At 38.9% G+C, this 13,801-nt stretch overlaps 1 protein-coding gene across 3 annotated transcripts in view; it reads right to left on the minus strand.

Annotated features, from left to right (window-relative positions):
* Positions 1 to 13,801, minus strand: part of Kank1 (KN motif and ankyrin repeat domains 1) — a 204,263-nt gene that overhangs the window by 52,061 nt on the left and 138,401 nt on the right. For all 3 annotated transcript variants that reach the window (XM_074051974.1, XM_074051971.1, XM_074051972.1), the window contains exon 3: positions 6,595 to 6,714. In XM_074051974.1, the coding sequence (XP_073908075.1) occupies positions 6,595 to 6,631 (37 nt within the window). In that variant the 5' untranslated portion in view covers positions 6,632 to 6,714. The remainder of the gene's footprint in view (positions 1 to 6,594; positions 6,715 to 13,801) is intronic.

The raw sequence follows: 13,801 nt of genomic DNA on the forward strand, positions 1-13,801 counted from the left end.
ATGACATTCAAGCCCCACAGAAGTTACTGAAGCCATAAGAACAGCCATGTCCTTTAACCCAATTGTCCTGTTTCTGTGAATTTCACAGGAAATAATCAAAAAGGTGAGGAAAAATGACCAGGCAAGAGAATGTTTTCTGTATCCTTACTTCAATGAGGAAAATGTTTCCATACAACAACAACATAAAAGGAAAAATAATTCAACTGCTAGAAATAGTCTATGGAATAGTAAAAAGTCACTGAAAATAGTGCTTTGAAAATCGTTTTCCATGAAGACTTGGAAAAATGCAAAGAATGTTAAAACCAAGGGCTGAGTACCAAAATGTATGACAACTTCCTGAAATTATGTTCAAGCCTGCTCATCTGACGGGATAAGAAATACTACTAAAGGACTCATTGTGGATTTTTGAGTAATTCTCTATTTTCCTATCCAATTTTATAAACGCTATAATATTAATTTACATAACTGATTTTTAAATGCAGTTCAGCAAGTATCTTAAACACACATCTGGTGTGTGGAAAAAAAGATACATCTGTAAGAAGGGAAGGTATAATGAACCAGGAAAGGCAACGATACACAAAAACAAAGATGATAATGGCAGGCATAAGAGTCACTTCACAGTTCTCATCCATTCATTTCCCGTAAGTGCAAGAAGACAGTAATACAAATCTGGCACCAGTGTCACGGCAGGGCCAGACAGGAGGGCACCTGAGCAGGTGCTGACTAGATCAGGAGCTCATGACAGACAGCAAGACAAGGACAATGGCACTATCCCCTGATATCTGACTAGCACTTTGTTTTTATAAGTCAGGCACAGTGGTATATACCTGTAACCCCAGCACTCAGGAGGCTGAGTTCAAAGCCAGCCTGGAAAACCCTGTCTCAAAAAAACAAAAGAAAAAGTGTTTTTTTACAGCTACTTTTTTTTACTTCTTCCTCACAACCATCTTGTGAAGAAGATAGGACAGGTGTTATTATCTTCATCTGACAAATAAGCCACTTGTTATTTGGCTTCTAAAGGAATTCTAAGCTCTAATTAAAGTTTATAACATTAATTAAGTGTTTAGAGAGGTATCAATCAGTGTATCAGTTCACAACATGACTCAGGAACTTGGACAAAAAGCAGTCTGTCTCCATCTCTACAGCCTGAAGAAATACAGCTATTTTCCTAATCAGTGATTCCTGTTTACTTCCTTGCCAGCTATAAGAGAACAGTCAAGAGCAATTTATGATGTTCCTATTTCATTACATTAATAAAAGACATTACAGTCTTTAATAAAGTGTTTTAAATTAATGAATACAAAACTGTACCTGTCCAACAGAATTTAAGATCAAAGCCCTGGTGAAAAAGAGGTAATTCCATGACAGAGAAGAGACTGATGGGGTTAGATGACCAGGAAGAGGATATAATCTGCTTAGGGGTTCAAAGTGGAGCAGAAATGCCAGGTTTAGCAAATAAAAGTAGAATACCCAGTTAAGTTAGAATTTCAGATAATCAAATACTGCCCTTTTTTTGTTGTTGTTAGTACTGGGGTTTGAACTCAGTGCCTCACACTTGCTAAGCAGTCACTCTACCACTTGAGCCACTCTGCTAGCCCTTTTTTGTGTTGGGTATTTTTGAGATAGGGTATTGCTTTTTTGCCTGGGCTAGCCTTGAATCATGATCCTCCTGATCTCTGCCTTCCAAGTAGAGCTAGGATCAAATACTGCTTCTTCAGGGTAAGTATGTGCTCTGTTTTATCTGGCAACCTGTACACGGGAAACATCAACTTCCACTAGAATGTATAATCCTTGAGGGCAGAAATTCTTGCCTGTTTTGTTCACTGTTATATCCCTGCTAGAGAAACAGTGTCTGACACATAGTGGGTACTCAATAATATTTTCATTAGCACAGTTTACTTCTTAAGCAAGGTGGTGTGTCTCTGTTATACAACCTTTACACATTTTGTATGTCAGAACTACACCATAGTAAATTTTACAAATTATGGTATCAACTGCTGTTTCATTAAGATCAGTTACCCTTTTTCTGACCCATGGAGAAGTCAGAGTATTGACTTTTGAATCATCCCTCACCCAGTTTAAACCCTAAACAGGGGCTTGAACATGAGGTAATCAGTCGTTGGATGGACTCAGCTTCTGAGGGAAGGTACTGTTAACAATGTTTTTCTTGGCTGCTTCTCTTTGACTTCTTTAGACAATGCAAAGTATTTCCTTTGCCACTGTCCCAACTCTACTTATTTCTACTCTTGTTCTATGGACTCAAAAGCAGTGATTTTAGGGGTATGATTAGGGAGATCCTTCTGGGGCCCAACACATTTAGGGGAAGTATAATTTTAAAAATCATGTATAATACATTATCCTTAAAAATGAAAAAAAAAAAACCCCACATATACTTTACACTTAAAACTTCTATTAAAGAACCCAAGTAACTTATTTTTCTCTCATAGGAAAGACCAGTCAGTGGCTCTTGCTAGCTGTAAGCCCTCTTTATCCCACGATTGTGAGGGAGGGAAGGCTGATGTAGTTATGACCTGCATAGACTTTTGCATTGGGTGTTTTTAAACCACAGGCAGGTATTTCTTTTATAATACAAAATGGGGAGAGAAAAAGTAAAAGAGTAATTTTTATAAGCATATTCTCAGTCATGTGGAATATTTAAAATTTAAAGGCTGTATGGCAAGTGACCAAACCATTTGTTTATGGGTGGTGGTGGTACCAGTAATTCTTCCTTTTTTGTTTTTTTAAGACAATGCTACACTTCTGTATTTTAAACTGTCTATACCCAGCATCATACTCACATGTATATACAATGGTGTATACAAAGTAACTGAATGGCTAAGCTCTGAACAGATTTGCTTACAGGGATGATGGTGACAAGAACAAGCAAAAACCTTCCCATGTCTGATCCAAACACCTGTCTGCAATAACAAGTCATTCTCAGACATTCTGAGAGTCATAAATTAGAGAGCTTTTCTGTGTTTTCAGATTCAGAGCTCCAAACCAGTAGACAGGCCACCAGGTAGGGAGGAAAAGTTACAGCTGCATCATCCTCAGGAACAGGACAGGCCAAGTTGGAAAAGGAACTAGGACAAGTGGGATAGGTCTCTAACCCTCTGAAGACAGGATTTTGCCAGAAATACTACAGGGTCAGGGTCCTGGGGCACTAATAACCTCAAGTGTATAAACTGCATCAGGGGAGAGAGGAAGAGTCAAAACCTACCCACTATACTTGAGAAATTTCACAATGTTTCAGTCTTTTCTCTTATCAAATATTTTACTAGAGAAACAATAATCCTGATTTTTCTTATTTCACTTCTGTGCTGTCACATAGGGAAAATGATGATGATGAAAATTATAATGGCATAATTTCACAGGATTATTACAAGGACGGCATATGATAATTCAGGCAAAGCACTATAAGCGTCATGGTGCATACAAGTGTACAATGAGTGCTAGATATTGTCCTTCCTATCTTTATTATTGATAGCAGTCTGTTAGTAGACTCTATAAAAGTTCTGAGAAGCTGGGCAGTGGAAGGGACAAAAGAGTGGGTAGGTTAAGATCAGGTGTTCCAGAATAAACTTGTGTTTGGACAAGCTTGCCAGAGGGGTTACTTGCACAGCTGGAGATTGCTGAAACAAAAAGTCCTGAAATCTGCTGGGAATGCCCACTTCAGCATCTCCTCCTCCTGCTGCTGACTTTAAAGGTGCTATACATAGAGTTTACACAGCACATGTAAGTATACTTCCATTGTTTTCATTGGTCCTAAGCTTGCAGGTGGATATAACCACCAATGTCTTACACATGGAGAAACAGACCTGCCCAGTATTTCAATGCCAAGAGCTAAGCCTGGTTTCTAATTCAGGTCTCCTGGCACCAATTCTACACTCCCCTGGGAAACAATAATGTCATTCTAGGGTGCTCAGAGCCAGCAGAGTTGGGACCCTGGACTCAGGCTCTGGGAAAGAATTCTTAAATGGATGATAACTGCTCTTGTGGGGAGTGAATTATGAGACGCCTATGAGAACCTGACATAAGCACAGTTGTGCTCAGTGATATACAGGCTGAGTTTGGCAAGGCCCCAGCAACAGAAGAGAGCGAGAGGCAAAATGCAGCACAGCTGCTTTTCCTAAATTGTTTACGTTTAGAGAAGTAGAGAGCAGGTTTCTCTTGTTACAATGTCATGCCCCTGCTCCACCTCCTTGTTTACCACTGGATAAGAAAGACTCCCTGAAGGAGGACATGAGGTTTTTTGATGGGGGATTCAGTGATTGAAGGATTGATGGGAATTTGGTATGGAATGGTGGAGGACTGATTGGTTGGCTATGGGCTGCTTGTGAAGCTGCTGCTGCTGGCTGTTGTGTGTCTCCACCAGAGCAGTTTTCTGCACTGAGAACTTTATACATAGGCTTTAGAAAAGCTAAGCTAAAGAAAAGCTAAAGGGAACATGGGACAGTGCAAGTCTGAGGGCCAAGACTTTAAGAGAGACTAAAGAAAATGTGGGATAAAGCAAGTGTAAGGAAAGAGACTTTAAAGAACAGAAAAGAAGAAAGACTTTAGAAGTAAGGTTGTAAAAAATAGAAAAGAAGCAAAGTTTTAAAGAATAGTGAAGAAGTAAGACCTTAAAGAATAGAGAAGAGAAGAAGCAAAGTAAAAGAGGAGTTATTAGAGAAAAGAAGCAATGAGGCTGTTGTGCATCTCCATCTGAGCACCCAGCACACCTGGCCCCAACTTTCTGCATGTCTGTCTTCTATCATTTGTCATTTCTGCATCTCTAGTCGCCTCCAGTTAGGTCAGGAGAACCAGGAGCACAAGAAAGCTCACTACAGTTCTCATTCATTAGGCTATTTGGCAGATAACTCAAGCAAGGAATAAAACATTTGGCATGCTATTTTTCTTCTTTTATTAGTGTATATTAACTGTACAAAGGGATCTTATTGTGATATTTCCATACATGCATATAATGTAATTTGATCAAATTTGCTCCCATCACTCTTTCTTATTCCCACTCCCCTCTTTCTTAGGTACTTTTAAATGGTTTCCATTGGTCTATTTTCCTACATGCTAATGCAGTACTTTTGTTGTACTCACACAGCCCCTTCATCCTCTCCTTTACCCCCTCCCTTCTGGCACACCATTTTGGACAGATTGTCATCTCTGGTCATATGTCATCTCTTAGGAGGATTTTCTCTGAACTTTTTCCTGTAAATTTTTTTCCAAATCTGACATAAGCAATACTGGATGTTCAAACTATATAGGTCTCTAAAGTAAGAATCAGAATATAGGTCTTCATGATTAAAAATACAGCTTGATGCATAATCCCCTCTGGGCCAGGGTTCTGAGTGTCACTTTACAGAATATACCCATCTCTTCTTTCCTTTTCCTTTGGTTTGTATCATTAAATGATAGCTACTTGGAATTGGTTTTCAGCATTCAAAAAATGAGAAAGAAAGTGCAAGAAAAACTGAGAAAGAAGTGCAAGAGGAGTATCCCTTATACTTACACCAACATTCAGGATTCTACTTTTCCTTCTCAATACATCATTTGAACTGACTTAGTAACAATTCACACAACTGTTTTTGTAGCCGGTATTTAAACTGCTTTTGCTGAAAAGCATGGATTCCTTACTTAGGCCCATGGATTAACTAAAAGCAGGAGACGAGTTTGGCATCTCTGCCTCCATTTTGCATCTATCTCTGCATACCTTTCTCCCCTTGCCCCAATTCTTCCTCTACTTAAATCTAAAACTTATTTATATCTGTGCCCTGAAGATGGTTGAAGATGAACTGATGTGCTATTTTCTGTGGCATGCTTGTGCTACATAACAAACTCCTTTCTCTACCCTTCAAGTATGTCTTTTTATTTGACATACAGGGAAGAGTGGCTGGACCTGAAGTGTGAAATCCCAGGAGTTTGGGGCTGGGGCCTAGAACTCTGGTTTCAATTTTAGTACATAAATAAAAGGCTGGTGGAGTGACTCAAGTGGTAGAGTGCCTGCCTAGCAAGCATGGAGGCCCTGAGTTCAAACCCAGTACTGTTGGCAATAATGGTGCCGATAGGTTTCAGTTCTTACTGCACTCTTAAGCTTCTGTTTTCCAGAGTCACGGTCCTGCCTCCCAGGGTCACAGTCCTGCCTTAAGTCTAGCTTGAATCCTCCTTCTGCCCCAACCTCCAATCAGCATGAACCATAAGATCCTATCCAATCAGATCATGCCGAGTCTCACTGAGGGGTATTTAAGCCCCTGCCCTCCTCTCTCCCTCTCTCTCTTGGCTCTCTCTGCTCTCTCCCTCTCCCACCTGGCAATAAAGAATCTCTTGGCCAGATCACTCCTCTCCACGTGGTCATTTTGGGGCCTATATTTCCTTACAAGTACACCCCCACCCAAAAAAAAAAAAAACTTAGTACATAAACAAAGATAAAAGCAAAATTTCTAAAAAATTAATTAAGAAACAACAAAACCTCAACAGATAATTGCTTTGAAATCCTACATCTTGACAACTTTTTTATTATCTATCCATTCATTATTAAAAGAGAAGTAAAAAATTAATTTGAGAAAAGACATGCGTTTAACACACACTCCAGAGCCCAGTTACCTGAGGTACAGCCATTAACCTTTGTGATGTGAGCCATGCTGGCTTGAATCCAAGGAGGGTCACAGAAAGCAGTAAGGAGTTATGCAGATTTTATGCATCAAGTTTCCAAAGGCATTCAACCTGAAATAGTAAAGATAGCATCATCAGAATGGACCATTTAAAACCAGGAAAACACAAAATCTACAAGTTTTGTTTACAAAGATGACTGCTAATGGAGAAAGCAAAGAGGAATGAGGGGAGCCAGACTGAGGATCCAGGTGGTGGCTTAGGCGCCTGGCCCATGCCCATGGACCCACCACCCTCTAGGCACCAAAAGATCTCCAAACACAGAAGGCTTATAGGAAACAAAACTGGCTCTCCAGAGATGATTACTTTAGAAAGATGGTCTTCCAATGCAAATAACCTCCTAATGGGTGTCATTCCTTAGCACTATTCAAACTATTCTGGTGTTTAAACTTATCCTCCTTTACAAATACTGTTTCAACAATGTCATTTATTCAAATGCAATTCCAAAGAAGATCTTGCACCAAATTTTTAAAAAGGTAAACTTTGTAGAAATTCTTTTGAGATATCTTACCTTCCTTCCAGACAGTCACCTTTCTACAACAGAAATATGAACCAATAAATTCCCTCTTGAGACTAAACAAAACTTCAATTATCTTTCACTGTCCTGTTGGACAAATTTCAAATGACACAGCATGGCACACAGTTCTGAAACACGAGACTTAATGTTGAACACCACATTTCTTATTTTATATTGATTTTCTATTTAAAAGTTACTGCAATAAGACATATTACAATTGCAACATTTAAAACAAACAAAAACTAAACTGGGAAAACCCAAATACTGCTCTAACCTTTGGTTTTTAAAAATGCCTCTTGAAAAACATTGAAAAAGAAACTAAACAATAATACTCACAGAAATATTCCATTTCTGCTGTGCCCAAGGAAACCAGACCCAGGAAACCAGACCCAGGAAACCAGGAAAAAGAGCCTAAGAATTCCCAAAACAAGTGTCAACTGAGAGGTCCACATGACGGCCCAATAACAAGAGGATTCTAAAACATTTAACATAAACATACCGTACCCTAACGTACCCATTGAAGTCATGTAAGAGTTGTTAGTCATATGGTAACCTATTCAAAGTAAGTTGACTTAAAAAACCAAGATGATATAATGCTGATGACAGCTAACATTAATCCCTTACTGATGTTATTAAAATCTAAAACATCACATACTCTAAGCTACACCATGATTTTAAGTATCACTGATTTTTTAAAAAAATGATACCAATTAAATCCTAAACCCAATTTTGTTAAAAATGTGTACATGTATATTCAGACTTTAAGTTAAAAGCAATTAAAAGTAAATGAGCCAAAATGTTCACTATGGTTACAGCCGGGTGATGCAATGATAGATGATTTTAACTCCTCTTTTCCTTTTCTTTCATTTTTCTTTTTTTGGGTGATACTGGGGGTGGGGGGGTTAACTCAGGGCCTCCAGGGTGCTAGACAAGTGCTTTACCACTCGAGCCATGTATACCCCCAGCCCTTTTATCTTTACATATTTTATGAACTGGGTCTCACATTTATGCCAGAGCCAGCCTGGACAATAATCTTATTCATGCATGTAAATGGATGACAGTCATGCCCACCCTGCACAGCTTTTCTTGGTTGAGATGTGAGTCTCAAGAATTTCTGGGGGGGCTGGCCTCCACCTGGATCCTCCTGGTCTCCACCTTCTTAGCTGGGATTATGGGCATGAGACACTCTCTGGGCCTGATTTTAGCAACTTTATTATTTTTTAATAATAATTTATTCTGAAGTAATACCGCTATTATTGGTCTTTTCACATATATGTATATATACCTGTGTACATACACATAAATATTTGGAAACGTTAGTTGTGCTGTCAACTTTGAAAAATAGTATCCCAGTTTACCATGTTGAGTTGATATTTTACAGAAATTAATAGGCATGTTGGTCTAAAATGTTATTTTTTTCAATTTGTACAGGGGTAATATACTGTATTAGGTATGTAAGGTCTTAGTTATGTGGGTTTGATTACAAAAACTAATAAAAGTATTTTCTAAATAATGAATAAAGGAAATATCTAGACTCTTCTTGTCAGTTCAGGTTTTATTTGCTTTAAAAATCATTGGAGAAAAGTAAAAGTACTAAAAAAAAAACACTATACAAAAGGCAACCATCAGGCTACAACAGTTATGGAAATTATAAGATGTCAGGAATATGTGTAAATAAAAAGTAAGGAAAAGGAAATGGCTGATGGCTTTGATCACACAGGGTGAGAACTTGCTGCTTAGCTAGTGAAAATTTCCTCATTGTCTTCATTGTTTAAATAGGCTTGTGCCACACACAGTTCAATGCCAACTACTGTAGAAGCAGCTCTGTGCAAACTCAAAAGGATTCTTTCTTTTTGTCTTTTTTTTTTTTTTCTTCTCAAAAGCCACTTCTGATAAGCAGGCCCCCCTGCAGGCTCTTCCAGTTTATAGCAGAGGCTCTGCTCACTTGGAGAGACTTGGTTCTAAACCTTCCACTCCCTGCTGGTCTCCGTTTCTGGTTGGCAGCATACCAGGACAGGATGGCTCTAGTGTCTGAGTAAGGGGCAATCACCTGACATATCCGGGAAAAGAAGGGCACTCGTTCAGGTTCATGGCACTGAATTTAGAGAACAATAACCTCTGTGCATAGTTGCTGAATTAAAAAGGCTGGCTTTAGGGACAGATCAAGTGTTATCTTTTAGGAGTAAGAGTGACTGTCTATCAATGTCTGACAGGTACAGTTTTTTATTCTTTTTTAAATGCAGGGACTAGGAAGGCTAGAAGAGGAGTAGGGAAAAGAGGGTGTAAAAGAAAGAATCGCAGTTTCTTAAGTTATTCAACTAATTATACTTCTAAAAGCAAACAACAAAACCTAACCCAAATCCTGTTTACTGGCCCCTTGCTAGCTTTGTGTGTTTGGACTCTTGCTTCACAGTGGCTTGTAAATACCACCACTTAAACCCTAGAGGCCAAATAGAAGACAAGAAGAGACAAGCTGCATGTGTTGGGGGTGAATGAAGTATGTGTCAAGGTATTTGGATGGAGATGTGCCCAGAATTGTCCTAGTCAAGCTTCATAAACTTTGGCACAATATTCTTTCTCTCCTGTTATTGAACCTCCTTCACCTGGCAAAAGATCTTTATCTCAGATCCAAATTGGTCTGTCCCACCTTCTCCTAAACTGGACAATACAATCAAAAGAAGGAGGAAACCTAAAATTAGGAACTACAAGCATATCACAGTAAAGTAGGACACTGCTGCTGGGTGTGGACACTGGCATTGTCTGTGCAGAGAACAGTTGTGTACTATGTATCGATTCTCTCCAGTTACTGTTCATGTCTGACAGGTGGCCTCAAATTGTGAGGACTTGTTGTTCTTAATGACATGCAGATTGTTGTGTCAGTGCATTGTATAAACCAGAAAAGGTTTGGCCACAGCCCATTTCTTTGTTACAGATCAATAAACTGCCTCTTCTCTCCCTTGAAGGAAAGTGTAAACCAGTAAATCTTAAGTGGTACAATGGTGGCTTGGTTCTGCTAGCTGAGAAGAAAAAGCACTTCTTTGACTTAGGAAAAGACATCAACAGATAAAATAAAGAATTTGTCTTCTCTATTTATTTCAAGAGATTGGCACTGAGGAACATCTTAGCAGCTCCCCAAGTACAGTACAGCAAAAAATATAAATACTGCATGAGTTGACCCCAAAAACACATTAGCTGAAATGAAACAAATTCTGATAAATGGCTCACTAGATTTTTTCTAGGAAGACACCAACGAAAAAAATGGTTGGATGGAATTGAGATTTCATATATGCTCAAGGTTGGCAATGCTAAACAATTAAATGCCAACTGTATTGGTGAGAGCCATGGTAATGATGATGACAGTTAACCTCATTTCATACCTCATCACGGTTTCTTACTGAAATTCCAACTATCACGTACTGCTGGTCTTTAAAAAAAATACATCAGCAATTAAACAATGTTAAAATGGTTATTGGGGCTGGGAGTATAAGTTGGTGGTACAGCAGGTGCTTAACATGTGTGAGGCCCTGGGTTTAATCCTTAGCACCAAAAAACAAACAAACAAAATTACATTAGCTGTAGGATGCATCCTTACGTCCCATTTCAGGGATGTTCAAATCTGAAAAATCTTAGGATTGATGAGGTTGTATCATATTCAAGGTACTTTTTAACACACTTAATAGACATAACCTTGTTTACACCTCACAACAACCACACAAAGTATTACAACTCTTCTCTGACTTTATAAATAGGAAACTGAGGCACAGGGAGGGTTAGAACTTGCTCAGGTTACATAGGTAGTATGACTAATACTTGGAGCTAAACAACTGAGCTCCAGAGTTCATGCTTTTGCCCTGTGATTATGTGACTAGGAGTTAAAGCACTACTGTTCTCACAAAACAACCTACATGCACAAATAAGTGATGTCAGTGCCAGGTATAATGAAGCATGCCTGTAATCCCAGCACCCGGAGGTAGAGGCAGAGCCTGTAAATTCGAGGCTGGTCATGGCTTCAGTGAGACCTTGTTTCCGAAAAAGAACTGTGACTTCCCTTTCAAGGTAGTCACCTAATGTAGAGATGCATATTCTTACTGCAAGGATTCTTTGCTTGGATGCTTTTCAAACATAAAGTTATGCCTGAGAATTATCTGTAACATGTTTTGAAAGCACTCGTATTTGCAACCTTAGTTTTTGGGACACATGTTTAAGAGCATGAGGAAGTACTTCTATGACATGCAGGAAATGTCTCTCAGCATTTAACCACCACTCTTTTCTGGACTGCACGTGGTATTAGTGTGCTTTATTTTCAACTCTAATGTTCCTTAGACTTTATATGAATGTCACTTGACTCTTTCAAAAAATCAATTACTTTGGGCCAGGCACAATGGTTCATGCCTGTGATCCAACTACTTGGGAGCTGGAGATCAAGAGGACTGCAGTTCAAGGGCAGCCTAGTCAAGAAGTAAGCAAGACTCCATCTCAACCAATAAACTGGACATGTGGGCTGCACCTGTCATCCCACTATTTGGAAGGCATAAGATAGGAGGGCTGCTGTCCAAGCTGGCCAAGACAAAAACATGAGACTCTAAAATAAGTGAAGCAAAAGGGGTTAGTGGTGTGGCTTAAGAAGTAGAGTACCTGCCTAGCAAGTGAGCTTTCAAACCCTGAATTTAAACCCCAGTATTGCCCAAAACATTTTTAAAACAATAAATTAGCAAAAAATCAAATACTTTTTCAACTGAAACAAAACAAAATCCCCCAAACCAAAACATCATTTGACCACTGAGAATAGGCAGAAATCTCCAAATAGCAAGATAGGAGTTTCAAAAATGGATGGAACTAGGGCTGTATAACTGGAGTAAGAGCTCTGCCATTCAAAATGACAAATAATAAAAGAAGAAACAATGATTTTGAACTAAAAGTTCTAGAATCTGTTTTCCATGGCATAGTATTTTTCTTAATAATAAAATTAAGAAAGCAATATATTCACCTTTGTCTAAAATCTGGAAAAATAGAACATACCAAAACAAACAAACAAACAAACAAAAAAACAAAAAACTCCAACCAATCTCACAAACCTAACATAACCATTTTATCACTGGAGGCAATGTCTTTTCAATGTTTTATATGACTATATGAATTTTTTTTCTTTTATTATTCATATGTGCATACAAGGCTTGGGTCATTTGACCCCCCTGCCCCCACCCCCTCCCTTACCACCCACTCCGCCCCCTCCCTCTGCCCCCCACCCCCTCAATACCCAGCAGAAACTATTTTGCCCTTATTTCTAATTTTATTGTAGAGAGAGTATAAGCAATAATAGGAAGGAACAAGGGTTTTTGCTGGTTGAGATAAGGATAGCTATACAGGGCATTGACTCACATTGATTTCCTGTGCGTGTGTGTTACCTTCTAGGTTAATTCTTCTTGAACTAACCTTTTCTCTAGTACCTGTTCCCCTTTTCCTATTGGCCTCAGTTGCTTTTAAGGTATCTGCTTTAGTTTTTCTGAGTTAAGGGCAACAAATGCTAGCTAATTTTTTAGGTGTCTTACCTATCCTCACCTCTCCCTTGTGTGCTCTCGCTTTTATCATGTGCTCAAAGTCCAATCCCCTTGTTGTGTTTGCCCTTGATCTAATGTCCACATATGAGGGAGAACATAAGATTTTTGGTCTTTTGGGCCAGGCTAACCTCACTCAGAATGATGTTCTCCAATTCCATCCATTTACCAGCAAATGATAACATTTCGTTCTTCTTCATGGCTGCATAAAATTCTATTGTGTATAGATACCACATTTTCTTAATCCATTTGTCAGTGGTGGGGCATCTTGGCTGTTTCCATAACTTGGCTATTGTGAATAGAGCAGCAGTAAACATGGGTGTGCAGGTGCCTCTGGAGTAACCTGTGTCACAGTCTTTTGTAGTAATCAATTGCCTTACTACATTTAAATGATCTACAACGTCTTAGGATTTGGCACCAGGCACAGTTTTGTTTCTATTTTTGAGAAATAAGATAGCACTGTACCTTCCCAGAGGGTTACACACTCTAGTGCTGGAGGCACACACACAGACTCAATCAAAGGAGAAAGCAGTAGGAGAGCATACACAGTTCAATTCCAATCCATAATAACGTGGGCTTACTTTGCTCAAAAAGGGTAAGAGTGTCTAAGAAGACACCAGTTAAAGAATGAGTATTTTCTAGAGCAAGAAAGGCAGAAAGGCATCCCAGGGCGAAAGAATGGCCATGTAAAGGCAGAAAAAGTATAGCTGCTAGAGTACAGCACAGTGTGCTCACTATGGCACAGTCATAAATGAAGCAAGATGACACAATGAGACTCGTGCTAATAAGGCACCCAAAGGAAATGGATTCTACAAAAAACAAACTAAAAATACACCCATGTACAAATGTACAAGTGCCTCTGCCCTAATTTTTAAAATGCAAAGCTCAATTATTTTTCTTTAAATAAGCTAGTCTTTCAAGTAGGCATCCAAAAGTCTCAATGTAATTAAAAGTAACAGTTAAAAGCATGTCAAAGTATAAACTCTGGCCACAGTTCAGCACCATATTATCTTCCAGTGATTTCCAATATTGGCTCTTACCACAGTGAAAGTGGGGTAATATTAACCAG

This window comes from Castor canadensis, chromosome 13 (genome assembly GCF_047511655.1).
Source record: "Castor canadensis chromosome 13, mCasCan1.hap1v2, whole genome shotgun sequence".
Classification (NCBI taxonomy): domain Eukaryota; kingdom Metazoa; phylum Chordata; class Mammalia; order Rodentia; family Castoridae; genus Castor; species Castor canadensis.